At 41.3% G+C, this 27,897-nt stretch overlaps 1 protein-coding gene across 6 annotated transcripts in view; it reads left to right on the top strand.

Moving 5' to 3' along the window:
* The window catches only part of CDC14B (cell division cycle 14B), a 121,417-nt gene that overhangs the window by 82,261 nt on the left and 11,259 nt on the right, over window positions 1-27,897 (top strand). For 4 of the 6 annotated variants that reach the window (XM_064291121.1, XM_064291125.1, XM_003407391.4 and 1 more), the window contains exons 7-12: window positions 1,986-2,048; window positions 8,511-8,598; window positions 8,889-9,119; window positions 17,483-17,621; window positions 17,825-17,984; window positions 18,729-18,826. In XM_064291121.1, the coding sequence (XP_064147191.1) occupies window positions 1,986-2,048; window positions 8,511-8,598; window positions 8,889-9,119; window positions 17,483-17,621; window positions 17,825-17,984; window positions 18,729-18,826 (779 nt within the window). Of the gene's footprint in view, window positions 1-1,985; window positions 2,049-8,510; window positions 8,599-8,888; window positions 9,120-17,482; window positions 17,622-17,824; window positions 17,985-18,728; window positions 18,827-23,161; window positions 23,307-27,897 lie in introns of all 6 variants that reach the window. The other 2 variants (XM_064291122.1, XM_023544675.2) reach the window with 1 other exon arrangement.

Raw genomic sequence — 27,897 nt, forward strand, 5'->3', positions numbered from 1 at the left:
ATAGGGTTGTTAGGGGTTTGGTTTTATGTTATAACCAGGAGTTCCATCTTGATTCCAGGACACCCCCTTCACACCACGTTCTAACTGAATAGGTCCCCTGCAGTTTGTAATGCAGACGGCTCTGGTTATAACATTTACTCTGTCAGGTATTATTGAATGTTGGGGTAGCACAAGAAATTAAAATTGTAAATCAGTAGCCAGTGGATCAGATAAGCCTTCCACGACATCTTAAGTTTTATGACTTTTTTATTTTCGGAGGCGAAAGGAACTCATTTATTTTCTTGTATGGTGACTTTCTGAGACTTTGACAGAAATTTTACTTTTAAATGAGAGGTATGAATTCAGAGACTAATTTAGTATGCCATTTTCCTATATGAGGCAATGGGATATGGGAGCTTAATTTTTTTTTTTTTTTTTAGTCCTGTGACTGTGAGGTAGTTGTCACAAGTCCTGAGGTGCCTCAATCAGGTCTCAGCTTAGGCAGCTACTGGACAGAGGCGAAAATCTAAAGACAGGAGGGTCAGCGAGTGTAAATGGCACCTTCCAGTTGAAACCCAGGGAACTGCTACGGTAGACTGTCCTCATCCTAGGGCTTCTTCTCTCCACCCCACCATCCTTACAAAAAAGAAAAGAAAAACTGAGGGGCTTGGAAGTCGTCTACTGTAACAGTTCCCAGCAGCGTATAACAGTTTTACTGTTATTTCTTGGCTTGTATCAGATATTGCACCTAAAGGCCAATTCGTTGTATTATAGGTTGAAGATTGCTTTTTTAGTCAAGGGTCAACAGCTTCTTATTTTCAATTTCAATTTTTTTTATTTGCGACTGATTTTGAATATTATTGCATATATGAAACATCTGTAATTTTGTCTTAAATTTAATTCTTCATACCTCACATAGGATCTCCTTATGAAATTCAAAGGAAAATAGGAATTGCATGTGAGCTACATTTTATAGCATCATTCTGTCACAAACAGCTCTCGGCTAAATACCGTGAAATGTACTGAGTATTTTTGAATTCAGTGAAATGAAAGTCATCATTGATTTGGTTTTAGAATTAGAGCTTAAGTAATTTTATTTTATAAAATGAGATTTTTTTGGTTGGTGTTCTGCCTTTCCTATTTTACATCATATTTCAATATTTAAAATTTTCAGAATTGGGTTTATGGGGTCACTCCTTTTGAACCAAGGATACCTCATTGACCAAGAATTCTTTTCTAGTGTTTATTTTGGCCAAGAATTCTTGCTACAGACTGTTTAGCTCAGTCGTCAGATAGCGAGACCACTTCTCAGAGGCTGCCAGTTCTCAGCTCATCCTTGTCTCAGAAAATAGAGGTTCTGCTTATTTCACTCAGTAGGATTTGCCTTTCACAACTCAGAGTGGGGCTAAAGGATAGAACAGAGAAGTTACTTTTTTTTTTTTTATGGAATTATTTTTGCCTCAAAATTTTGAATTTTAGTGTTAATCTCCGGGCTGTCTTTAATATAGGGAATGTTAATATCTTAATTCAAGACTAACTTTTCAAAAGAATTTAAAAGCAAGGATATTTATAAAGTGTGGGATTGTTTGGGACAAACTTAGCACACGGTTTCTTTCCTCTTCTTTATTCTTTATTTGGAGAACATTGGGCTGTACATTGTATTTCAAGCCAAAATTTCTGAATCATAAACACATGAGTGGTGTTGATCTAATTGGGTAGTAGGATTACTCTGAAGGTGTGATTATTTAGTAATGCATGGATAGGATGATTGGTCAAATGAAAATACAAAATCAAATCTCATTAAAATAAGTATGATTGTGACTAATTTTCCAGATAATGGAAGTACTTATGCAGCCCATTTCCTTTGAAACTCTCCAATGAAAAAGCCATCTAAATATAATAATACTTCTCTTGGTTGCTTCCTGATATTTATTATTATGAAATTGGATCTGAAATTGTTCCCTTATTTGCATCTTTGTTCTTAAAAGCTTTCCTTTGGATTTTAGGCAATGCAGTATGGCTTCCTTAATTTCAACTCATTTAACCTTGATGAATATGAATACTATGAAGTAAGTTTTCATGGATACTGTTTTTAACTCCTTTAGTTATCTATTTTACTTATAGAAGTAGTACTCTTGTTTTAAAAAAATCAGATACTTTAGACATATAAAGTAAAAAAGTCAAGTTTTTATTCCCTTTTCCCCATTCTCTGGTCCCAGTTCTTAGTGAGGATTTTTGTAGTTTGATGTATGTCTTAGTTATCTAGTGCTGCTATAACAGAAATACTACAAGTGAATGGCTTTAACAGAGAGAAATTTATTCTCTCACAGTTTAGGAGGCTAGAAGTCTGAATTCAGGGCTCCAGCTCTAGGGGAAGGCTTTCTATGTCTGTTAGCGGGAGGCCCTTGTCATCAATCTTCCCTGGCCCAGGAGCTTCTCAGCACAGAGACCCTGGATCCAAAGGACATGCTATTCTTCCTGGTTCTTGTTTCTTGGCTGTATGAGGTCCCCAAGTCTCTCTGCCTGCTTCTTTCTTTTATGTCTCAAAAGAAATTGACCTAAGATACAGCCTAATCTTGTAGATTGAATCCTGCCTCATTAACATAACTGTCTCTAAACCTGCCTCATTAACATCATAGAGACAAGATTTACAACACATAGGAAGATGACATCAGATGACAAAATGGTACACAGTCATGGAATACTAGGAATCATGGACTAGCCAAGTTGACACATTTTGGGGGAATACAATTCAATCCATGAGTGTATCTTTCATAGTGAATCAATGTGCTCCTGTGTATTTTTTGTAACATTTAATTATTTTTTAGTATTGATGACTTTTTTTTTTAATATGATAATTGGATAAAATAATGTTTGTAAACCTTTAGTATCAGGTCTGACAGAAGCTGGCTTAGTAAGTAGCCAGCATACATGTAATTATCTCAGGACACTGGTTGCAAGTTAAAGAGACTTAAAAAAAAAATGGCTTACATAAAAAAGGGGAAAATTTATTGGCTTTTATAAGTGAAAAGCCAAGGAAGCAGGTGTGGCTTCAAGCATGACAGGATTTAGGTGCTCAAACACTTACCAGGGATTGGACTGAGCTAGCTTTGTTTTCAGGTCAGCTCTTTCCAGAAGTGACAAAGATGGCCAACAGCAGCTTTTATCTAACAGTTTGTCAAATTCATCAGAAAGAGCGCTCAGCTCCAGCAGTGGACCTAGGAATGCCTCTCAACAGCTGCCTGTCCCTGTACCAGCCTGGGACCAATTTGTACCAATACTCTGGCCAGACCTGGTTTTCTTGTCATCCCGGGAGCTGGGGTCCTGAGGTCAGCTCTACCAAAGGGAGCTGGGGTCCTGAGGTCAGCTCTACCAAAGGGAGCTGGGGTCCTGAGGTCAGCTCTACCAAAGGGAGCTGGGGTCCTGAGGTCAGCTCTACCAAAGGGAGCTGGGGTCCTGAGGTCAGCTCTACCAAAGGGAGCTGGGGTCCTGAGGTCAGCTCTACCAAAGGGAGCTGGGATCCTGAGGTCAGCTCTACCAAAGGGAGCTGGGGTCCTGAGGTCAGCTCTACCAAAGGGAGCTGGGGTCCTGAGGTCAGCTCTACCAAAGGGAGCTGGGGTCCTGAGGTCAGCTCTGCCAAAGGGAGCTGGGGTCCTGAGGTCAGCTCTGCCAAAGGGAGCTGGGGTCCTGAGGTCAGCTCTGCCAAAGGGAGCTGGGGTCCTGAGGTCAGCTCTACCAAAGGGAGCTGGGGTCCTGAGGTCAGCTCTGCCAAAGGGAGCTGGGGTCCTGAGGTCAGCTCTGCCAAAGGGAGCTGGGGTCCTGAGGTCAGCTCTGCCAAAGGGAGCTGGGGTCCTGAGGTCAGCTCTGCCAAAGGGAGCTGGGGTCCTGAGGTCAGCTCTGCCAAAGGGAGCTGGGGTCCTGAGGTCAGCTCTGCCAAAGGGAGCTGGGGTCCTGAGGTCAGCTCTGCCAAAGGGAGCTGGGGTCCTGAGGTCAGCTCTACCAAAGGGAGCTGGGGTCCTGAGGTCAGCTCTACCAAAGGGAGCTGGGGTCCTGAGGTCAGCTCTACCAAAGGGAGCTGGGGTCCTGAGGTCAGCTCTACCAAAGGGAGCTGGGGTCCTGAGGTCAGCTCTACCAAAGGGAGCTGGGGTCCTGAGGTCAGCTCTACCAAAGGGAGCTGGGGTCCTGAGGTCAGCTCTACCAAAGGGAGCTGGGGTCCTGAGGTCAGCTCTGCCAAAGGGAGCTGGGGTCCTGAGGTCAGCTCTGCCAAAGGGAGCTGGGGTCCTGAGGTCAGCTCTGCCAAAGGGAGCTGGGGTCCTGAGGTCAGCTCTGCCAAAGGGAGCTGGGGTCCTGAGGTCAGCTCTGCCAAAGGGAGCTGGGGTCCTGAGGTCAGCTCTGCCAAAGGGAGCTGGGGTCCTGAGGTCAGCTCTGCCAAAGGGAGCTGGGGTCCTGAGGTCAGCTCTGCCAAAGGGAGCTGGGGTCCTGAGGTCAGCTCTGCCAAAGGGAGCTGGGGTCCTGAGGTCAGCTCTGCCAAAGGGAGCTGGGGTCCTGAGGTCAGCTCTGCCAAAGGGAGCTGGGGTCCTGAGGTCAGCTCTGCCAAAGGGAGCTGGGGTCCTGAGGTCAGCTCTGCCAAAGGGAGCTGGGGTCCTGAGGTCAGCTCTGCCAAAGGGAGCTGGGGTCCTGAGGTCAGCTCTGCCAAAGGGAGCTGGGGTCCTGAGGTCAGCTCTACCAAAGGGAGCTGGGGTCCTGAGGTCAGCTCTACCAAAGGGAGCTGGGGTCCTGAGGTCAGCTCTACCAAAGGGAGCTGGGGTCCTGAGGTCAGCTCTACCAAAGGGAGCTGGGGTCCTGAGGTCAGCTCTACCAAAGGGAGCTGGGGTCCTGAGGTCAGCTCTGCCAAAGGGAGCTGGGGTCCTGAGGTCAGCTCTGCCAAAGGGAGCTGGGGTCCTGAGGTCAGCTCTGCCAAAGGGAGCTGGGGTCCTGAGGTCAGCTCTGCCAAAGGGAGCTGGGGTCCTGAGGTCAGCTCTGCCAAAGGGAGCTGGGGTCCTGAGGTCAGCTCTGCCAAAGGGAGCTGGGGTCCTGAGGTCAGCTCTGCCAAAGGGAGCTGGGGTCCTGAGGTCAGCTCTGCCAAAGGGAGCTGGGGTCCTGAGGTCAGCTCTGCCAAAGGGAGCTGGGGTCCTGAGGTCAGCTCTACCAAAGGGAGCTGGGGTCCTGAGGTCAGCTCTACCAAAGGGAGCTGGGGTCCTGAGGTCAGCTCTGCCAAAGGGAGCTGGGGTCCTGAGGTCAGCTCTGCCAAAGGGAGCTGGGGTCCTGAGGTCAGCTCTGCCAAAGGGAGCTGGGGTCCTGAGGTCAGCTCTGCCAAAGGGAGCTGGGGTCCTGAGGTCAGCTCTGCCAAAGGGAGCTGGGGTCCTGAGGTCAGCTCTGCCAAAGGGAGCTGGGGTCCTGAGGTCAGCTCTACCAAAGGGAGCTGGGGTCCTGAGGTCAGCTCTACCAAAGGGAGCTGGGGTCCTGAGGTCAGCTCTACCAAAGGGAGCTGGGGTCCTGAGGTCAGCTCTGCCAAAGGGAGCTGGGGTCCTGAGGTCAGCTCTGCCAAAGGGAGCTGGGGTCCTGAGGTCAGCTCTGCCAAAGGGAGCTGGGGTCCTGAGGTCAGCTCTGCCAAAGGGAGCTGGGGTCCTGAGGTCAGCTCTGCCAAAGGGAGCTGGGGTCCTGAGGTCAGCTCTACCAAAGGGAGCTGGGGTCCTGAGGTCAGCTCTACCAAAGGGAGCTGGGGTCCTGAGGTCAGCTCTACCAAAGGGAGCTGGGGTCCTGAGGTCAGCTCTGCCAAAGGGAGCTGGGGTCCTGAGGTCAGCTCTGCCAAAGGGAGCTGGGGTCCTGAGGTCAGCTCTACCAAAGGGAGCTGGGGTCCTGAGGTCAGCTCTGCCAAAGGGAGCTGGGGTCCTGAGGTCAGCTCTGCCAAAGGGAGCTGGGGTCCTGAGGTCAGCTCTGCCAAAGGGAGCTGGGGTCCTGAGGTCAGCTCTGCCAAAGGGAGCTGGGGTCCTGAGGTCAGCTCTGCCAAAGGGAGCTGGGGTCCTGAGGTCAGCTCTGCCAAAGGGAGCTGGGGTCCTGAGGTCAGCTCTGCCAAAGGGAGCTGGGGTCCTGAGGTCAGCTCTGCCAAAGGGAGCTGGGGTCCTGAGGTCAGCTCTGCCAAAGGGAGCTGGGGTCCTGAGGTCAGCTCTGCCAAAGGGAGCTGGGGTCCTGAGGTCAGCTCTGCCAAAGGGAGCTGGGGTCCTGAGGTCAGCTCTGCCAAAGGGAGCTGGGGTCCTGAGGTCAGCTCTGCCAAAGGGAGCTGGGGTCCTGAGGTCAGCTCTACCAAAGGGAGCTGGGGTCCTGAGGTCAGCTCTGCCAAAGGGAGCTGGGGTCCTGAGGTCAGCTCTGCCAAAGGGAGCTGGGGTCCTGAGGTCAGCTCTGCCAAAGGGAGCTGGGGTCCTGAGGTCAGCTCTGCCAAACCACACTGACTGAAAAGAGGTAGAAGAGAGTCCAGGCAGGCCAAACTGCAAGTGTCTTCTTTGCTTAGAAATTTATTTTTCCTCTAAAAAATAAAAAGAATAATTCTACTATACCTACCCCCACCAAGTAATTAAATGATGAGTAAGATGCTGTGATAAGGATCTTCTTTAGCCAAGAATAGTTCATATGCATTATCTTTAAGAAACAATCTATTGTAATTATATTGAGCCAGATGTTCTGTGGGAGGGGTGATCTGAGGGGTAGCACTTCGTACAGCAGTATCTTGAATCTTCAGATACCTGTTCTTTCACAACCAGTTTTTTTCTAAATACCAACTGCTATCTTAAACTGCTCGGTTTAAGTGAACTGTTTTATTGATGAGTTGTTGTAATGGTTTTGAGCAATTGTTATTGTAGTCTACTATAGACGTGAAGTCATATTGTATGGTTCATCAGGACCAAACAAACCTTATTTTTACTTCTCTGTAACAGCAGTCTATTTCTAAAGTGCAATATATATTTAACTGCCATCTTAAACTGTGTGTATGCTTGCTGTTATTAAATTAAACATTTAAAACAAAATATACTTTCTTTTTTTAGGTGAGCAAAACTACTAAAAACACAACAGTATAGCACAATGATGCCTTTATGTGTCTTTAAAGAATAATATGGGCACTATTTAGCTCCTCTCACTGCTGTAGAGATGGGGTGGTGGCACGGGCTGTGTGCATGTACACGCGGACACATACACGCACACAGATGTCCTTCACCTTCAGTGAAGCTTCATTGAGACACAGGCAGCTGTCTAGGCCAGAAATCATAAACCGTTAGCCCACAGACCAGTTTTGTTTAATCTGTTCAGTATATTTAGAAGTTTTGAATTTATATATTTCATTGAGTCCATGATGCCCATTTTTTTCACATTTTACTTCTCTGAATTCAGGATACATCTTACAACCTATGATATCTGCACTTTGATGAAATTTGGTGGTTGCCAACATCCTAATCACAGGTTCTCATTAAAAAAACTTCAGATTTCTGGTTTCACTTTAAAATCAGAACATTTGTCGTCATTCCTTCTTGGACCTTTTAGCATGGAGCATGGGCTCACCAGTTCCCCACAGGTGGTCATTACGTCAGGTAAACTGAGTTCAGATACCCGCCTGGCCCCTGTTCAAGGAACTCTTGGTTTATCCCTTACTCATTCTCACATATACACACACACACGCCAGTTGCAAAACTAATTTATCTTGTTTTTACTACTAGCTCTCTCCTTTTCCACTATCAAGACTCTCCTACTTTTGACTTAAAAGTCTTTGTGGATCCATTGCATTATGAGATACATTTCTATTGTGCAATTTGAACTATATTTATAATTGTGATGGTATCTCAAGCCAAAGGACTTAATAAGAGGAAGTAACATGTTTTAAATTTAAGTTTATATTCTTGCTTTTTAATAGACATAATACTATGATCTCAGCATACTTGTAATTTTGAATTTCTTGGTGTGCTTTGTGAACATTCTTGATTGGCTTGCTTATTAAGTAGGTAGCAAAGTGATGGAAAGATGTCTCTATAAAAAAAAAAAAATAAGTAAATATTGAGAAGCCAGGAATCTAGACAGTGTTTCCCCTTTTGTTCAGGGAGTCAAGATTACTCAAATTGGAAACCAGTTAATCATCCAGGAAGACAGAGAAGTTTCCTGGTCCCTCATACTAGAAAAACCTACTTTCTTATTAGTGAGCAGCAACTATAATGCAAACTTATTTAGATAAAATAATCAAAGTACTTAGCATGGTAGCAGTCACCTCTGTTTTCTAAACGCTGACTACCTTAGTAAAGATACTCTATTATAAAAAGGACCAAGAGAAGTTAACTGTTCCTAGGAATTCTCATAGGAGGCTAAATTTTAGTTTATTGCCTCTTGGTCATTTATAAACAGCTCTTGTACTAAAGTAAATGGATGGAAGTCCTGTAAAGACTCGCTATTGCCTGGGGTGGGGGAAAGGAGATGAAGTCTAAACATGAATTGTGCTGGTCTTCCCTTTGCAGAAAGCAGAAAATGGAGATTTAAATTGGATAATACCAGACCGATTCATTGCCTTCTGTGGCCCTCATACAAGAACCAGACTTGAAAGTGGTATGCCAAAACATGGAAATGTGGTACCAGTATGTTTTTGCTGTTGAAAGTGTCCATCCCCTGCTTTCATTTGAAAGAGAACAAAGAGCTAAACTAAGCTTTAAGTCTTCATTGTTCAAGTATACTTGGTCATTTGAGTACATCATTTTGTCTTGGTTTTAACTTTTTTTTATACTTAAATTGGTATTCAATCCCCAATCCAGATGCCGTTTCCACCCAATTACAGTTGAAACATTTATCCATTGTTTTCTGTCTTCATTTTACAAGATCTGGTGCATTTCTTTATGTAGGTTACCACCAACATTCTCCCGAAGCTTATGTTCAATATTTTAAGAATCACAATGTTACTACTATTATTCGCCTGAATAAAAGGATGTATGATGCCAAACGCTTTACAGACGCTGGTTTCGATCACCATGATCTTTTCTTTGCGGATGGCAGCACCCCTACTGATGCTATTGTCAAAGAGTTTCTGGATATTTGTGAAAATGCCGAGGGCGCCATTGCAGTGCATTGTAAAGGTATGTGTTTGGAATTGGTTCAGGAATGGTATACATGTATGTGTATACATGTGGAAACACACCGTACTCATCTAAATGATATCTCAGGACATATGAAGCTGCCTTTGTTTTAAAAGAATGTTTTGAAAACCCTGATTTCTTACGAGAAGTATAGTATTCATAGGTACCCCTCCAAAGGCTTATTAGATTGAAATGCATCCATTTACCCATCAATTATCTGTTGTGTGCCTGCGGTATGGTGGGTTCCAGGGTGCATCGATGAGCAGAACAGACCCCAGTGCTTGTCTGTGTGGAGTTTGCAGCCTCTCTCAGGTTGCTCTGTTTACGGCAGCCAGAACAGTGTCAGGCACTTAATAACATTTGATGAGTGGATGAAGGACTCTGTGAAATTGTATCACGTGAATGCACCAGAATTTATTCTGTCCTCCTCCTCTTGTTAAGAAAACTCCACTGTAGATTATTTCATTATTGTTTATTAGCATACACACTGAGCACCTGATTTACAGCTGACCTTCCACATGCTGTCTTATTCATGACACAGTCCCATTCTGAAATCTTCCAGATTAAAAACGTAATTGTAAAGTGTCTAGTTGGCATCTATCATTTTACATCTTCTGTGGTTTCAGAATTATTTTACATAATGTCTTGGGGAAAAAAAAAGTATTGTGATTCTCTGTGTTCAGAGATTGGGTTCCTGCTTTGTACTTTGTGCTATAGTTGGTGGTTTGTGGTTTGCAGCGATACTAATCTGATCTGTTTCCTCAAGGGATTTATCCGAATGGATGAGAAATCTCTCAATAACGTGTGAGTGCAGTACTTTGGAATCTCAGATTCAGAAGTGATAAGTTCCACGTGAATAATCAGAATAGGCTTTCCCAAGTCTGTGACTTTTTAGATGAACATTTGAAGGACTGTGATTTCACTAAGCAGGGACAGAGAAGAACATTCTAGGCTGAGGCAGTGAGGGATTAGAGTTTGTGAGAAGCCAGTGGTTGCAGAGGGACTACGTGGTACGGATGTCCCTGATGACTGTGTGAAGGCGGTTTAAAGGGTAAAGGTTTTTAGACTAGACAGGTGGTTTGCAGGGCGCTTTTGGCTCCCAGGGGTTATTTGGTAATATCTGGAGACATTTTGATCACAACTGGGGGAAGGGAGTGCTACTGGCATCTAGTGGGTAGAGGCTGGGGATGCTGCTAAACATCCTACAATGTACAGCCCCCACCACAAAGAATTATCTAGCCAAAAATGTCAGTAGTGCCACTATTGAGAAACCCTGCAACAGACTGATGACCTATTAAAAATCTGAAGAGGAAGATGGCGGACTAGATGGACGCTACCGCGGATCCCTCTCGCAACAAAGACTTGGAAAAACAAGTGAATCGATCACATACATAACAATCTACGAACTCTGAACAACAAACACAGATTTAGAGACGGAGAACGAACAAATAGGGGGGGGTGGGCAGCGTTTGTTTTCAGGGCCTGGAGCCAGCGTACCACTCAGGCGGCTTCATTAACATCCGAATAGCCTGAGCCAGAGGGAGAACTCTGATAGGGATCTGACTGCATTTTTTTTTTTTAGCTGATTACCTAGAAAAACTAGTTTCCCAGTGATGGCTCGGAGACAGCAGTCAATATCAAACCACATAAAGAAACAGACCATGACAGCTTCTCCAACCCCCCAAACGAATCAAAATCTTTCCCAAATGAAGATACAATCCTGGAATTATCAGATACAGAATATAAAAAACTAATTTACAGAATGCTTCAAGACATCACACACGAAATAAGGCAAACTGCAGAAAAAGCCAAGGAACACACTGATAAAACTGTTGAAGAACTCAAAAAGATTATTCAAGAACATAGTGGAAAAATTAGTAAGTTGCAAGAATCCATAGAGAGACAGCATGTAGAAATCCAAAAGATTAACAATAAAATTACAGAATTAGACAACGCAATAGGAAGTCAGAGGAGCAGACTCGAGCAATTAGAATGCAGACTGGGACATCTGGAGGACCAGGGAATCAACACCAACATAGCTGAAAAAAAATCAGATAAAAGAATTAAAAAAAATGAAGAAACCCTAAGAATCATGTGGGACTCTATCAAGAAGGATAACTTGCGGGTGATTGGAGTCCCAGAACAGGGAGGGGGGACAGAAAACACAGAGAAAATAGTTGAAGAACTCCTGACACAAAACTTCCCTGACATCATGAAAGACGAAAGGATATCTATCCAAGATGCTCATCGAACCCCATTTAAGATTGATCCAAAAAGAAAAACACCAAGACATATCATCAACAAACTTGCCAAAACCAAAGACAAACAGAAAATTTTAAAAGCAGCCAGGGAGAAAAGAAAGGTTTCCTTCAAGGGAGAATCAATAAGAATAAGTTCAGACTACTCAGCAGAAACCATGCAGGCAAGAAGGGAATGGGACGACATATACAGAACACTGAAGGAGAAAAACTGCCAGCCAAGGATCACATATCCAGCAAAACTCTCTCTGAAATATGAAGGCGAAATTAAGATATTTACAGATAAACACAAGTTTAGAGAATTTGCAAAAACCAAACCAAACCTACAAGAAATACTAAAGGATATTGTTTGGTCAGAAAACCAATAATATCAGGTACCAGCACAATACAAGGTCACAAAACAGAACGTCCTGATATCAACTCAAATGGGGAAATCACAAAAACAAACAAATTAAGATTAATTAAAAAATAAATAAAAAATAATACACATAACAGGGAATCATGGAAGTCAATAGGTAAAATATCACAATAATCAAAAAGAGGGACTAAATACAGGAGGCATTGAACTGCCAGATGGAGAGTGATACAAGGCGATATAGAACATTACAATTTGGTTTTTACTTAGAAAAATAGGGGTAAATAATAAGGTAACCACAAAAAGGTATAACAACTCCATAACTCAAGATAAAAACCAAGGAAAACGTAACGACTCAACTAACATAAAGTCAAACACTATGAAAATGAGGATCTCACAATTTACTAAGAAAAACGTCTCAGCACAAAAAAGTATGTGGAAAAATGAAATGGCCAACAGCACACATGAAAAGGCATCAAAATGACAGCACCAAAAACTTATTTATCTATAATTACGCTGAATGTAAATGGACTAAATGCACCAATAAAGAGACAGAGAGTCACAGACTGGATAAAGAAACACGATCCATCTATATGCTGCCTACAAGAGACACACCTTAGACTTAGAGACACAAACAAACTAAAAACTCAAAGGATGGAAAAAAATATATCAAGCAAATAATAAGCAAAAAAGAAGAGGAGTAGCAATATTAATTTCTGACAAAATAGACTTTAGACTTAAATCCACCACAAAGGATAAAGAAGGACACTATATAATGATAAAAGGGACAATTGATCAGGAAGACATAACCATATTAAATATTTATGTACCCAATGACAGGGCTGCAAGGTACATAAATCAAATTTTAGCAGAAATGAAAAGTGAGATAGACACCTCCACAATTATAGTAGGAGACTTCAACACACCACTTTCGGAGAAGGACAGGACATCCAGTAAGAAGCTCAATAGAGACACGGAAGACCTACTTACAACAATCAACCAACTTGACCTCATTGACTTATACAGAACTCTCCACCCAACTGCTGCAAAGTATACTTTTTTTTCTAGCGCACATGGAACATTCTCTAGAGTAGACCACATATTAGGTCATAAAACAAACTTTTGCAGAGTCCAAAACATTGAAATATTACAAAGCATCTTCTCAGACCACAAGGCCATAAAACTAGAAATCAATAACAGAAAAACTAGGGAAAAGAAATCAAATACTTGGAAAATGAACAATACCCTGCTGAAAAAAGACTGGGTTATAGAAGACATCAAGGAGGGAATAAGGAAATTCATAGAATGCAACGAGAATGAAAATACTTCCTATCAAAACCTCTGGGACACAGCAAAAGCAGTGCTCAGAGGCCAATTTATATCAATAAATGCACACATACAAAAAGAAGAAAGAGCCAAAATCAGAGAACTGTCCCTACAACTTGAACAAATAGAAAGTGAGCAACAAAAGAATCCATCAGGCACCAGAAGAAAACAAATAATAAAAATTAGAGCTGAGCTAAATGAATTAGAGAACAGAAAAACAATCGAAAGAATTAACAAAGCCAAAAGCTGGTTCTTTGAAAAAATTAACAAAATTGATAAGCCATTGGCTAGACTGACTAAAGAAATACAGGAAAGGAAACAAATAACCCGAATAAGAAACGAGAAGGACCACATCACAACAGAACCAAATGAAATGAAAAGAATCATTTCAGATTACTACGAAAAATTGTACTCTAACAAATTTGAAAACCTAGAAGAAATGGATGAATTCCTGGAAAAACACTACCTACCTAAACTAACACATTCAGAAGTAGAACAACTAAATAGACCCATAACAAAAAAAGAGATTGAAACGGTAATCAAAATACTTCCAGCAAAAAAAAGCCCTGGCCCGGACGGCTTCACTGCAGAGTTCTACCAAACTTTCAGAGAACAGTTAACACCACTACTACTGAAGGTATTTCAAAGCATAGAAAATGACGGAATACTACCCAACTCATTCTATGAAGCCACCATCTCCCTGATACCAAAACCAGGTGAAGACATTACAAAAAAAGAAAATTACAGACCTATATCCCTCATGAACATAGATGCAAAAATCCTCAACAAAATTCTAGCCAATAGAATCCAACAACACATCAAAAAAATAATTCACCATGATCAAGTTGGATTTATACGAGGTATGCAAGGCTGGTTTAATATCAGAAAAACCATTAATGTAATCCATCACATAAGTAAAACAAAAGATAAAAACCACATGATCTTATCAATTGATGCAGAAAAGGCATTTGACAAAGTCCAACACCCATTTATGATAAAAACTCTTACCAAAATAGGAATTGAAGGAAAATTCCTCAACATAATAAAGGGCATCTATGCAAAGCCAACAGCCAATATCACTCTAAATGGAGAGAACCTGAAAGCAATTCCCTTGAGAACGGGAACCAGACAAGGATGCCCTTTATCACCGCTCTTATTCAACATCGTACTTGAAGTCCTAGCCAGGGCAGTTAGGCTAGACAAAAAAATAAAGGGTATCCGGATTGGCAAGGAGGAAGTAAAGTTATCACTATTTGCAGATGACATGATCTTATACACAGAAAACCCTAAGGAATCCTCCAGAAAACTACTGAAACTAATAGAAGAGTTTGGCAGAGTCTCAGGTTATAAAATAAACATACAAAAAGCACTTGAATTCCTCTACATCAACAAAAAGAACACTGAAGAGGAAATAACCAAATCAATACCATTCACAGTAGCCCCCAATAAGATAAAATACTTAGGAATAAATCTTACCAAGGATGTAAAAGACCTATACAAAGAAAACTACAAAGCTCTACTACAAGAAATTAAAAAGGACATACTTAAGTGGAAAAACATACCTTGCTCATGGATAGGAAGACTTAACATAGTAAAAATGTCTATCCTACCAAAAGCCATCTATACATATAACGCACTTCCAATCCAAATTCCAATGTCATATTTTAAGGGAGTAGAGAAACAAATCACCAATTTCATATGGAAGGGAAAGAAGCCCCAGATAAGCAAAGCATTACTGAAAAAGAAGAAGAAAGTGGGAGGCCTCACTCTACCTGATTTCAGAAGCTATTATACAGCCACAGTAGTCAAAACAGCCTGGTACTGGTACAACAACAGGCACATAGACCAATGGAATAGAATTGAGAACCCAGATATAAATCCATCCACATATGAGCAGCTGATATTTGACAAAGGCCCAGTGTCAGTTAATTGGGGAAAAGATAGTCTTTTTAAGAAATGGTGCTGGCATAACTGGATATCCATTTGCAAAAAAATGAAACAGGACCCATACATCACACCATGCACAAAAACTAACTCCAAGTGGATCAAAGACCTAAACATAAAGACTAAAACGATAAAGATCATGGAAGAAAAAATAGGGACAACACTAGGAGCCCTAATACAAGGCATAAACAGAATACAAAACATTACCAAAAATGATGAAGAGAAACCAGATAACTGGGAGCTCCTAAAAATCAAACACCTATGCTCATCTAAAGACTTCACCAAAAGAGTAAAAAGACCACCTACAGACTGGGAAAGAATTTTCAGCTATGATATCTCAGACCAGCGCCTAATCTCTAAAAGCTACATGATCCTGTCAAAACTCAACCACAAAAAGACAAACAACCCAATCAAGAAGTGGGCAAAGGATATGAACACACCTTTCACTAAAGAAGATATTCAGGCAGCTAACAGATACATGAGAAAATGCTCTCGATCATTAGCCATTAGAGAAATGCAAATTAAAACTACGATGAGATTCCATCTCACTCCAACAAGGCTGGCATTAATCAAAAAAACACAAAATAATAAATGTTGGAGAGGCTGCAGAGAGATTGGAACTCTTATACACTGCTGGTGGGAATGTAAAATGGTACAACCACTTTGGAAATCTATCTGGCGTTATCTTAAACAGTTAGAAATAGAACTACCATACAACCCAGAAATCCCACTCCTCGAAATATACCCTAGAGATACAAGAGCCTTCACACAAACAGATATATGCACACCCATGTTTATTGCAGCTCTGTTTACAATAGCAAAAAGCTGGAAGCAACCAAGGTGTCCGTCAACAGATGAATGGGTACATAAATTGTGGTATATTCACACAATGGAATACTACACATCGATAAAGAACAGTGACGAATCTGTGAAACATTTCATAACATGGAGGAACCTGGAAGGCATTATGCTGAGCAAAATTAGTCAGAGGCAAAAGGACAAATATTGTATAAGACCACTATTATAAGATCTTGAGAAATAGTAAAAACTGAGAAGAACACATACTTTTGTGGTTACGAAGGGGGGAGGGAGGAAGGGAGGGAGAGAGTTTTTTATGGATTAATCAGTAGATAAGAACTACTTTGGTTGAAGGGAAAGACAACACTAAATACATGGAAGGTCAGCTCAATTGGACTGGACCAAAAGCAAAGAAGTTTCTGGGATAAAATGAACACTTCAAAGGTCAGCGGAGCAGGGGACATGGTTTGAGGGGACTTCTAAGTCAACTGGCAAAATAATTCTATTATGAAAACATTCTGCATCCCACTTTGAAATGTGTCGTCTGGGGTCTTAAATGCTAACAAGCGGCCATCTAAGATGCATCAATTGTTCTCAACCCACCTGGAGCAAAGGAAAATGAAGAACACCAAGGTCACACGATAACTAAGAGCCCAAGAGACAGAAAGGGCCACATGAACCAGAGACCTACATCATCCTGAGACCAGAAGAACTAGTTGGTGCCCGGCCACAACCGATGAGTGCCCTGACAGGGAGCACAACAGAGAACTCCTGAGGGAGCAGGAGATCAGTGGGATGCAGACCCCAAATTCTCATAAAAAGGCCATACTTAATGGTCTGACTGAGACTAGAGGAATCCCAGGGGCAGTGCTCCCCAGACCTTCTGTTGGCACAGGACAGAAACCACCCACGAAGACAACTCATCAAACATGAAAGGGACTGGTCGGGGGGGGCGGGGGGATAGAGACGCTGATGAAGAGTGAGCTAATTAAATCAGGTGGACACTTGAGAGTATGTTGGCAACTCTTGTCTGGAGGGGGGATGGGAGGATAGAGAGAGAGGGAAGCTGGCAAAATTGTCACAAAAGGAGAGACTGAAAGGGCTGAGTCAATAGGGGGAGAGCAAGTGGGAGTAGGGAGTAAGATGTATGTAAACTTATATGTGACAGACTGATTGGATTTGTAAACGTTCACTTGAAGCTTAATAAAAGTTAATCTAATGACAGTGAAGGTTGAATTATGGAGTAAAAAGTGAGAGGCATTAGGAAGTAGTGATAGTAGTCTACATGAGAAGAAAGGAGAATAGCAGCAATAAAGTAAAAAAAAAGCCTATGTGAGAGAGATGATGACAGCAGAGTTGAAAAGACTGTTGGATGAAGGAGTAAGTACAAGATTTCAAGCCTGCATTTCTGGAAAGGTGGTGATACCATTAACAAAACCTAGGGCAGAAAACACTGCTCTTTCAGAATCATTGTCAGAACAATTATTCTCAATTTGGGCTACACATAAAATCACTTGGGGGACCTGTGTGTTTTAAAACTCCCAGGTAATTCCAGTGTACACTCAAGTTTGAGAGCCACTGCTGAGGGAAGCAGAGTCATGGGAAGCCTTTTAAAAAAAATTCTGCCTGCCTGACAAAATTCTGTAGTACATGAAACCAGCTTCCATTGGTTTGTTCCTTAGCTGGCCTCGGACGCACTGGCACTCTGATCGCCTGCTACATCATGAAGCATTACAGGATGTCAGCAGCCGAAACCATTGCTTGGATCAGAATCTGTCGCCCTGGCTCAGTGATTGGACCACAGCAACAATTTTTGGTGATGTAAGTAGACAGAGCTTTTGTAGTTCCTCAGGGAACAAGTGGGTCTGGAGGTTGAATGGGATGAGAAGTAGTAGAATTTACTTCTGATGGGAAGTAAAATTTTTCTTAGTCTGCACTAAAAAGAGATAGTCTGTCAAGGGACGGTTGTTCACGTGTTTATTTCTGAAAAGCTGTATTTTAATGTTGTTACTTAAATGCCCTAGGAAAGAAGCAAGCCTCTGGCTGGAAGGTGACTATTTTCGTCAAAAGTTAAGAGGTCGGGAGAATGGAAAACACAAAGCAGCCGTCTCAAAACTCCTCTCCAGTGTGGATGACATTTCAATAAATGGGGTCAAGAATCAAGACAAGCAAGAACCTGAACCGGTAATGAAACCATCCCCGTTGTGCTGTTGCAATTGCTTTAAATGCTGTTGAGAACCTGTTAGGGCATGGAAAAGATAGTAGGTTAAAAAAAATAAAGCACATTTTTAGGGATTATTGTCACATACTCTTTTTTTATATTTATAGCCCTCTCTGGGAATGCTTTACTCCAAATTGTTAAAACAGAGTTGTGTGTCCATAAAACAAAATTTTTTTTACTTAATAGGCACAGGTGGAAAGAAAAGGTATGTGAAGTAAGTTCTTGAGATGTTCCTAGTTACACCCCACCCCAAACCTTTTCTCCATTTCCTGACTGCTCATATAGGGAACCAGTAACTCTCAATGGAGTACCCAGGGTTTAGGGCGTAAAACCAGAAAAACCAAACCCACTGCCATCGAGTCGATTCCGACTCATAGCGACCCTCAGCCCTAAATTAAGTGGCTGTGAAGTAGATTGAGGAATTTTAAAAAGAATGTTTTCAAAATTGAAAAACTGCTTATGGCTCTTCAGTGTCAGTATGCTTTGTAATGAGAGAGTGCTGTTGGGCTCTGCGTCTGTGAAAGTCAACTTTTAGGTTTCTGGAAAGGTAACTTGTAGCTTTGTTTTAAAAGGAGAACTGTTTTGGGTTCAGCACAAACTTGAAGTATATATATGTGTGTCTGCATATTTGGATAAAAGCTGCTATGCTTTACTGCGTTAGTAGGTGCAACTTAAATCATTAGCTCAGTATTTTCTTACTTACACAGTACAGTGATGACGATGAAATCAGTGGAGTGACACAAGGTGACAGACTACGGGCCCTGAAAAGCAGAAGACAATCAAAAGCAAACGCTATTCCCCTCACGTGAGTCCGGTTTCTTTTGTGTAGTTGATGATGTTGAGTATGTACACGAGGTCCTTCATGAGCTTTTTTTTTCCTGTACATTTTTCTCCATAGTAGTGTACACATTATGCCACATTGAAACAGTTATCAATGTTATTTGAAATCCAGGGGTGCTCACCTAAGAAGCTCTTGGCCATCTTTGTTTATCTGTATCTGCTATTGCAACCCCACAAGTATTTATATTTACAAGTATATTTACAAGTATTTACAGTATCAGGGATGGTTTTTCTCCATGGATCACCTCTATGTGTCACTGTCCAGAGAATGACAGCAAACATGAACCCCAGAATAACAGGTTTGTCCATAGTTATCAAAATTTAAATTTCTTTAAATTCACTACCATAATTCAGATCATTTATTTTGATATGATAGAATTTAGTCAGTTGTGACTTGGTGGCTTAGTGGGTTATATTATTTTGAAGAATAATGAACTGGACTAAACACTGTATTTTTGTATTATATTTTAGTATGGGGAATTATTTTCAAATTATACAAGGAGGTTGAGCACAGGAATAGGAAATTTTGTAGTTACTGAGTGTGTGTATGTCCACCTGAACTTGGCTTGTGTACTTATGTACATTAGTTTGGATTCAGCCTTATGGAACATCAAGGATTGTTAGAAAAACAAGAAAACATGGACCATTGTACTTTTTAGGCTGTTCTCTAGTAGCTGCTCCTGCACGTGCCATCAGACTCCTTCTTCCTAGGAACCTCCTTTTTCATTGTCAGGCACCAGATTTCTTTCTTTTTTTTTTTTTTTTTGGTAATGGAGATGGAAAGTCATTTTATTCAGTAAACACCTTTTAATACGGTGAGGATCTAGTAGCATAATAAACGTTCACGGCAGAGGAGAATCGACCTTCTTTTTCATTAAGAACGTTTCTTCCCTGGAATCTGCTCGTGATCTCAAGTTCTAAAGTAGAATTCCACATAAGGCACACGTCACCTGTCATGGGTGATTGCCCTGGGAAGGTCTTAAAAGACCCCAAGAGAATGCAAGTTTCCCAATATAAAGGGCCATACGAATGTAAGGCATCAATAGTGATTACTCACATTTATGAAACGTTCTCTGTGCAGCTTAGTGATGCTTCAGTCAGTGAGAATGCTTGAAGAATGGCGCATTCTGCATAATTTCATTTATTTCACTCCAGATTCCGTTTTGTTTTTAAAGTCTTAATGGTTCTTTTTGATCAGAAGCATCATAGGGCCTCCAGATAATCATTCTAAAAAGAATTTAAGACTTCAATGGAGGACGTAGGTAGTACTCTAGAGTACTCTTCCCACAATTCAGGGTGCATTTGAGTTGCCAGGGGAGCTTGTTAAAATGCAGATTAGGATTCAGTGGCCCTGGAGAGTGTCCTAGAATGTGCGTTTTTAAGAAGCTTCAAGTATTGCTTGAATGCTGCTGGTTCAGGGACCACACGTGGAATTGCAGCACCCTAGAAAATTGATGCTTGCTTTTGTGGGCTGTTTTTAGGTGTGTCCAGGTGTTTTGTTTTTGTTTTTAAGAATCTGTATCATCAGTTTATTTCTCAATAATTCGTTGCCTGCTGTCCAGAAGCCAGGTCAGGGGGTGGGAATTCTGCTTAGTAAAAAGTTCTTGTTAATCGCTCTCTGAGTCTGCTACTTTTGTGGATATGATTCTAAGGAGTTCAACTTCATGCTTTTCTCCAGAAAAGTTAAGACTTTTTGATGACACATAGGTTTATAGTAATGTAAAAGAAAACAACGAATGGCAATTAAAAATTCAAACGTTGTCGGAAGCAGGTGACACTTAGATGCTATTCCATTCACCTAGATATGTGAGGATCCCTGAGATAAAAGTTAAATGCGGGCAGTAATGGTCTCATGAAAGCCAGGTCTTTTTAATTACTGCTCTTTGTTTGAGTACTAGTGCTTCTCAGGCCCACCTTGGTCTGTGCTGTGACTTGTTCAATTATCTAGTTACACCCCACCTTACCCATAAAAGGAACAAAATACCGGTCTGTGCTCTGCAGCTCTCTTGATGTAGGTTAAAACCAAGTAAAATGGTAAAAAAAAAAAAAAAAAAAAAAGCAGTTCAGGATCCCCTTTTATTGTAAATTGTAATTGTAATCCTAAAAACAATAGTCCTAAAAATATCTGTTCCTGTCCTCCTCCCCACCCCCATATACATAGACCTTTGCACATAAGTACCAATTGCACATAGGTAGGGGCCCAATTAACACTCACAGGCCATTTTTAAAGAAAAAAAAACCAAAATGCTAAAGTTTTCCTGAACACCTTTATGTGGAAGGACTCTGGGGGAGGGAGGGGAGTTTCAGATTTAAAACCCTCACAGCAAATTCCCCTTCCTTCTCCTTACAGCATTTTGCTTATTCCCTCCTTTGCTATTATAAAGCCATCTCTTATTTGTAACTCTTTTGGCCCCAGAAGAGAGGTCAGTTGGAGGCTTCCTTTACCCACCAAGTCTTTGTTGTTATTTTAAAATAAGAGTGCCCCCCCCCCCGACCCAGAGTGTTCAGTAGCAGCCTGGGTTGAGAAATCTAAATTCAATTCCTGCCTCCCAGTTTTGATTCATCTGTCGCTATAGGCAAGTTATTTTTGCTTCTGTCTTGGTAGATAACCATATAAAAATACTTGCAAGAAGAAAAATTAGTAAGAAATATATCAACCCAAACACCAAACCCAGGGCCGTCGAGTCGATTCCGACTCATAGCGACCCTACAGGACAGAGCAGAACTGCCCCATAGAGCTTCCAAGGAGCACCTGGCGGATTCGAACTGCCAACCCTTTGGTTAGCAGCCATGGCACTTAACCACTACGCCACCAGGGTTTCCAAGAAATATATAAGTACTGGTAATTCTAAGAGAAAACAATTGTGTAAAAACTATCATTCTAGTTATTCGTTTCTCTTTTATAAGCACTCACTGTTGGGGAGATTGTATAGTGGTTGCTTTCTCAGAGATCCTGTGTGGTCCTGACTGCCATGAAGGCAGTAAATCACATAGCACCAGGAGGGTGACACTCATCTTCGGGAGGCGATGGCAGGTGTCTCGTCTGGGCTCGAATTGTTTTGGTAGATGTTATTACTTCAGCTGTGCTGCCTGTCTTTCTGCATATCGATGATTTTTGCTAGGTTTGGTAGAGTTAAATGATACCTGAAGAGTAGAGTTACATCCTAATTGGGAATAAGGTGAAAATAGGGATGTAATCAGCCTCGAAAATCCATCAGATATTCCGGAGAGATGCGTGTGTGTTTCAGCATTGGAAAATAATTCTCGTGCCATGAGCTTGCAAACAAAAATCTGTGTAACTTACACATCTGGGCATTCCGACCATTCTGCTGTTAAGATAACTGTTAAATGAGTTACCGCAAATGAAGGATGAGATGGATAGAGAGTTCTACAGTGTTCCTAGTTTTCGGGCCATTAATTCCATTTAAAAAATAATATTCAGTCCCTGTAATCTTAATACAAATTAGTAGATTTGTTTTTGGTGGGAGAATTAAAAAATAATAATAATAAAAGGAGAATATAAATGAAATGTGGGGTGGGGTTAGGTTTGAATTTCAAGTCAATCCTTTAGCATAATCCCTTTCCACCATGTAGGGTGTCTGCCCCAAGCTCTCAATGATGACAATGACAAGGACAATGATAAAAATGCACAGTACGCCACTTAGGCATTTCCAACTTGATTGGCCCAATACTTTGCTCAGTAGAGCATTTTGTGTTTTTGTCACGGATATGGCCTAGTGGCTGTTGGGAAGTGTAGCAACCGGAAGGAGTTGCCAGACTTCCGAATATGAGGATTCTTCCTTCCTCACTGCTAGAACTCAGTGGGTTAAGAAACATTAAGCTGAAAGCCAACCACTGTGTTTATTTATAATTGCCTCCTGTGATGGTGTTAAATCATCAATCCAGAGTTTTGTTTTTTTGCTTTTTCTTTGTGGCTTGGTTTAGTTTTCTGTGTGTGCACAACTTGAGCTTTTTGAAGGATATCAATTATGTAACTGTGACTTTTATTTCAGTATCATAGAGTTAACACAAGCAGTTGTTCAGCTAGAGTTTGGGTCTGACCTTTACTTACTGAAGGTCAGACCAGTTCAAACTGAAGACCACATTTTTTTCTTCCAACATAAAATAGCAAAACTCGGTCCTCGATTCCCACCCCTTTGCATCCCAGTTGCTGTTCTGAGTCTTTAAGGTGTCTAACATTCACATGTGGCTTATTTTATTTATTTATTACTTTATTATTATTATTATTATTTTGGCTTCCCAATCTGAACATCTGTTCTTTCCCCTCATCCCTTTCCAGATGTTCCCTAGCTGTGCTGACCTCTGCACTGTGTAGTGTTGTCATCTGGTGGATTGTTTGTGACTACATTCTTCCCATCCTGCTATTCTGTCTCGATGGTTTCAGAACACAGTAGCCTTCAGGACCTTTGACAAATAGCTGCTGTGTAAGTGTCCCATTCCATTTCTCTACTATTGTTCACATCTGGTGTCCAGTGTGTTTCTCATGATGCATGTTTTTCTCCTTATCAGCTCCCCTAGCCTTGTTGTTTTGTCTTTTTCAAAGGTTCTTTTTCTGAATCTTTTCAATGAGTAGAATGGCGGTGGGACGGGAGGGAGGGCTTAGTGTTCCTTCCATAGAATGGATGTTAAAAACAACACACTTTTTTTTTTTTTTAAGTTGTACTTGCTTTTACAGATAGATATTTTGAAATAGTAATTTGTAAAGGAAGACACTGAAATTTCTCTGTTAAAAATATTTCATTTGGGATAATTTGGGTGGTTTTCTTTCAGTCAGTTGGCTATACAATTCCCTTTTACTTTTCTGCATCTTGGGTATGTCCTCCCCAGTCTAGCAAAAATAATTTTCCCACTGACTTTCTGCCTTTAGTAATGATTCCATTTTTTTCTGTAACATGAGGCCCCATGAATATTTCATCCTGTGTTTAGCCTCTGGTTCCCCCATCATGCACAGCTCTCAGCAGGCAACTGCTTCCCTAATACATCTGTTCTCTTTAGTGTACAGAGTTTTCTCCTCTACCTCATTTGATTTCTTCCCCTTTAGAGAGTATAGTAAGTACAGTTTTCAAAACTTGGTGATAAAGGAAGGCAGAGAAGACTGGCCCTGCCCGTGTGTGCTTGTTTGCGTGGGACAGTCACTGTGCTCCTTACCCCCTCCCTCTCTTCCCCTTTCCCAAAAATAACCAAACTGCCCTTAGTAGGTTAATGTAGGCAGAATTTATATTCTCTTGAGATCTTCATCCTTCAAATGAATACCTCAGCACTGAAGAGACTTTGGCACAAGAAGGTAGCTAGCAGCTTACCTGTGGACCATCCTAGTAAAGACCCAGAGCACAGAAAGGAGTGTATATCCTATGAAACCTAGGTTTTAGCAATGGCCTCTTATTCTAGGCCTAATTACTTTTTCTCTGAAACTTCTTCTCCTAGCTCATAGTTCAAGAATTTCTTCACTTGTCCCAGCTTGGACTTGGAAATTATAAAAGAACATAAAAGTTCCTTCTAGGATTTCCTCCAAAGTCAAATTCCATTGTAACCAACCCTGTGGTTTCATTTAGTGTGTTCAAATGGCTAGAAAAGACTTAAAAATCAAGCAGACTCCACTCTTCAAAATTAAGGAAAACTGGCTTAACATGGTCTTTTTTTTTGACATCTTATTAATGCAAGCTTACTAACGTATATGCAGATATGCTGTGTTTCTGATATCGATTATCCTTTTAGGTATTTTTTCCTTGGCTTCTCTTGGTGAGCTTAGATTTCCACATATTCTGACTTGAGAGCATCATGCACTGCATAGACTTATTTTTCTCCCAGCTATTCCAAGAGGTGGGAAGGAGCGCTGGTGGTGCAGTGCAATGGTTAAAGCGCTTGGCTGGTAACGAAAAGGTCAGTAGTTCAAAGGCACCAGCTGCTTTGCAGGAGAAAGATGTGGCAGTCTGCTTCCATAAAGATTACAACCTGTGGGGAAACCCCCTGGGGCAGCTCTGCTCTGTCCTATAGAGTCGCTATGAGTCGGAATTGACTCAACGGCAGTGGGTTTATTCCAAGAGATAAAGACAGATGGTACAGAGTTCAGTATGGGTGGAGTAGATCCTGGTAACACTCAGGCACTTCGCAGTTGTATTACTTTTCCCAGGATAAGTTTAAAAATGATCTCTGTCAGGCTCTTTTCTCTTTAATATTCTGTGTAAGCTGTAACCTTGTTTGTTGTTGTGAATGATGTTTGCCATTGCATTTCAAAACCCAGAGCCGAGTATCCAACTTCACTTGCCTGATTAATTTGGGATATGGGGAAGCAAAAAGGTTTCTACTGTAAGAGTGGTATAAATAAATATAATCCTTGTAGTTTTTTTCTACCCACTCCCCCATTACTCTCTTTCAAAAAGACTTTATTTTGCAAAATGATTACTCTCATGCACCGATGTCACTCACCTCTGTTGGCAAATGACATAGCATTGCCTGATAGGCTCTTACTATTGAAAAGCACCCGTTATCTGGCATGCCTGGACAGTTAGATCAGAATACTTCAAATTGCTCTGTCGGACTCACGTAGATAGTGGGAGAGGGGCCTCTGGAGGTTGCAGAGCCCTTGGTCCATCATTTTGAAAGCCCTTTTTGTATCAGTGGGGGACAACCAGTATTAAATGGTGCATAGTTGCACCACTGGGATCTTTTCTTAGAAACTGGGCATTGATGCTCAAAGCATTTTGTAGCCTTTATAGCAAGAGACTTGGCCTTTTAGTTTTTTGCTTTGCAGTTTGTCTCATATTTCAGATGTCAGTGTCCAAGACCTGAGGCTCAAAAGATACTGCGGAGAAGAAAGTGAACTGCAAAAGAGGCAAAAAAATAAGGATTTTCTCTGAGGATTTTCTCAGGGAAGGATAGACAGGAGAAAACACTTAATGACGTATTGCTGAGTATCACTCTGGAAAAGCTGTGTGGTTGGGTGGCTTTGGAAGGGGAGAGGTAGTTGGTACCTGGATGCCATTGTAGCATAGTGTACACTTCATGACAGTGTGAAATATTTGCCAGATTATCCTACCTCATCAGTTGCTGCTTGTAGGGTATCATGGGATATCTAAGTGTGGTTACTTCCGCGCCCGTTTATTTGATGGCACAGCCTACAGTCGTAGTAACTACTCCTTTGTTAATACAAATAAATAACTGATGACTGGAATCCTAACTGGTATAATTAATTCACTCTAAATTTCTACGGTTTTCTTAGTTTCAAAGTTCCACGTTAATTACTTGCTATCAGTATTATTACTATAGTATTTCACCTTAATTTTTTATATAAAATTTATAGAGAAATATTATTTTTAAAAGAAGTTTCCTATCAGCCTCAACTTTGGTTTAGCAGTAATTTCTTGTTGTTTTGAATAGTGTTTAAATATTTCAATAATGTTTAATTTGAGAAATTAGGACTCAAATTTCCTAAGCAGGCAATATTGGCTCTTTATTTTTTCACATTAATGATTTTACAGCATGGTGGCACAGAGGTTAAGAGCTCAACTGCTAACTGAAAGGTTGGCAGTTCAAACCCACCCAGCGACTCCACGGGAGAAAGAGCTGGCAATCTGCCACAGCCTAGGAAAACCCTGTGGGGCAGCTCTGCTCCGTCACACGGGATGGTTAGGAGTCGAAAGTCAGTGCAGCAGCACCTAACAACAGCAGAGTTGTCTATACTTTAGCCACAAGTAGCCTCAGATTTTTTGAAAAATAGGTGCAATATTTCAGTAAAAGCCAACAGGAGCCTCAGTTTCTCCATTTGTAAGAATGGAGAGAAAAACCATGAGCTTTGGGAGTGAGTGGGTTTCTGGAGAGTGGTGGCGGTAGCAGCAGGCTGGGCTTCACAAAAGCAGTTTGATTGATTTTGTTTCGTTACTCTTTTTGCAAAATCCTAGATTCAGATTCTTAAGAGACCACTAAATATTCCCCCCTTGCTTTATATAATCAGAAAGATTTTTTAATAAATCTTTGTTTTCAGGGGAGGAATTTACAGACCAGGTCATTTGGTGCCTTCGATCCTACAATGTCTGCATAGACTTTTTCTGCCTTGTTGGAACATTCAACACTGGGATGATAAAGCTTAAAGAGAAATCCTGATTCAAGCAGGGGCTAATTTATTCTGAGATCGTCTATATCAGTGAGACTACAGGCTGGTTTCATAAGGCTTTCATAAATTTGATGGATTATTTCATGGTATTTGGTCCAAGAACGTGTTTTGCATCTCCACTTAGTTGGGAACAAATCTCCCTTCTGGGTACTTCCCTCCTGTTTGGAAAAGCTACAGATTAAATTATGTGATTTTTCTGCTGAGCTCTGCCGAGGCTCTGCCAGGATCAGGGCTTTCCTCCCCTCCTTCAGAATATTTTTTTTAAATTAAAGTTTAGATCAGGGAAAGCTCCTAGCCCTTACTCCCCTCCGCCTTTTAAAAACAAAACCATGCATGGATAAGGAGTCCTTGGATGACACAAAGGGGTTAATTAAGGCTCTCAGCTGCTAACTGAAAGGTTGGTGTTTTGAGTCCACTCAGTGGTGCCTCAAAAAAAAAAAAGTTGGCAAAAAATTAAAAAAAAAAGAAAATCAGCCGTTGAAAACCCTGTGGAGCACAGTTCTACTCTGACACACATGGGGGTCACCATGAATTGGAATTGACTCAACAGCAGCTGGTTTGGTTTTCTTTTACGTGAATAAAGCAAAACAGCTGGGGTAGCAGCCCCTCATTCACACACTCCTTACCCCCTTAGCCCTCCTCCTCCTCTTCTTCCCCAAACACTTTAAAACTACCAGCATAAACAAGCTCCAGGCTTATGTTCCTGGTGTAGCAAAACCCATTTCTTTTTTTTAGTGATGAGACATTAGTGTTTTACCAAAAGTTGAAAATGCTGTGATTTGGTAACACTAAGATTGTAATAGTAATCTGTACTACATTTGCAGGACCTGGTTTAGATTATTAACATGGTAGTATGTAAAAAAAAAAAAAATTTTTTTTTTTTATGTAAGGCATGGGAGGTAGGA

Source organism: Loxodonta africana, chromosome 9 (assembly GCF_030014295.1).
Source record: "Loxodonta africana isolate mLoxAfr1 chromosome 9, mLoxAfr1.hap2, whole genome shotgun sequence".
NCBI lineage: Eukaryota > Metazoa > Chordata > Mammalia > Proboscidea > Elephantidae > Loxodonta > Loxodonta africana.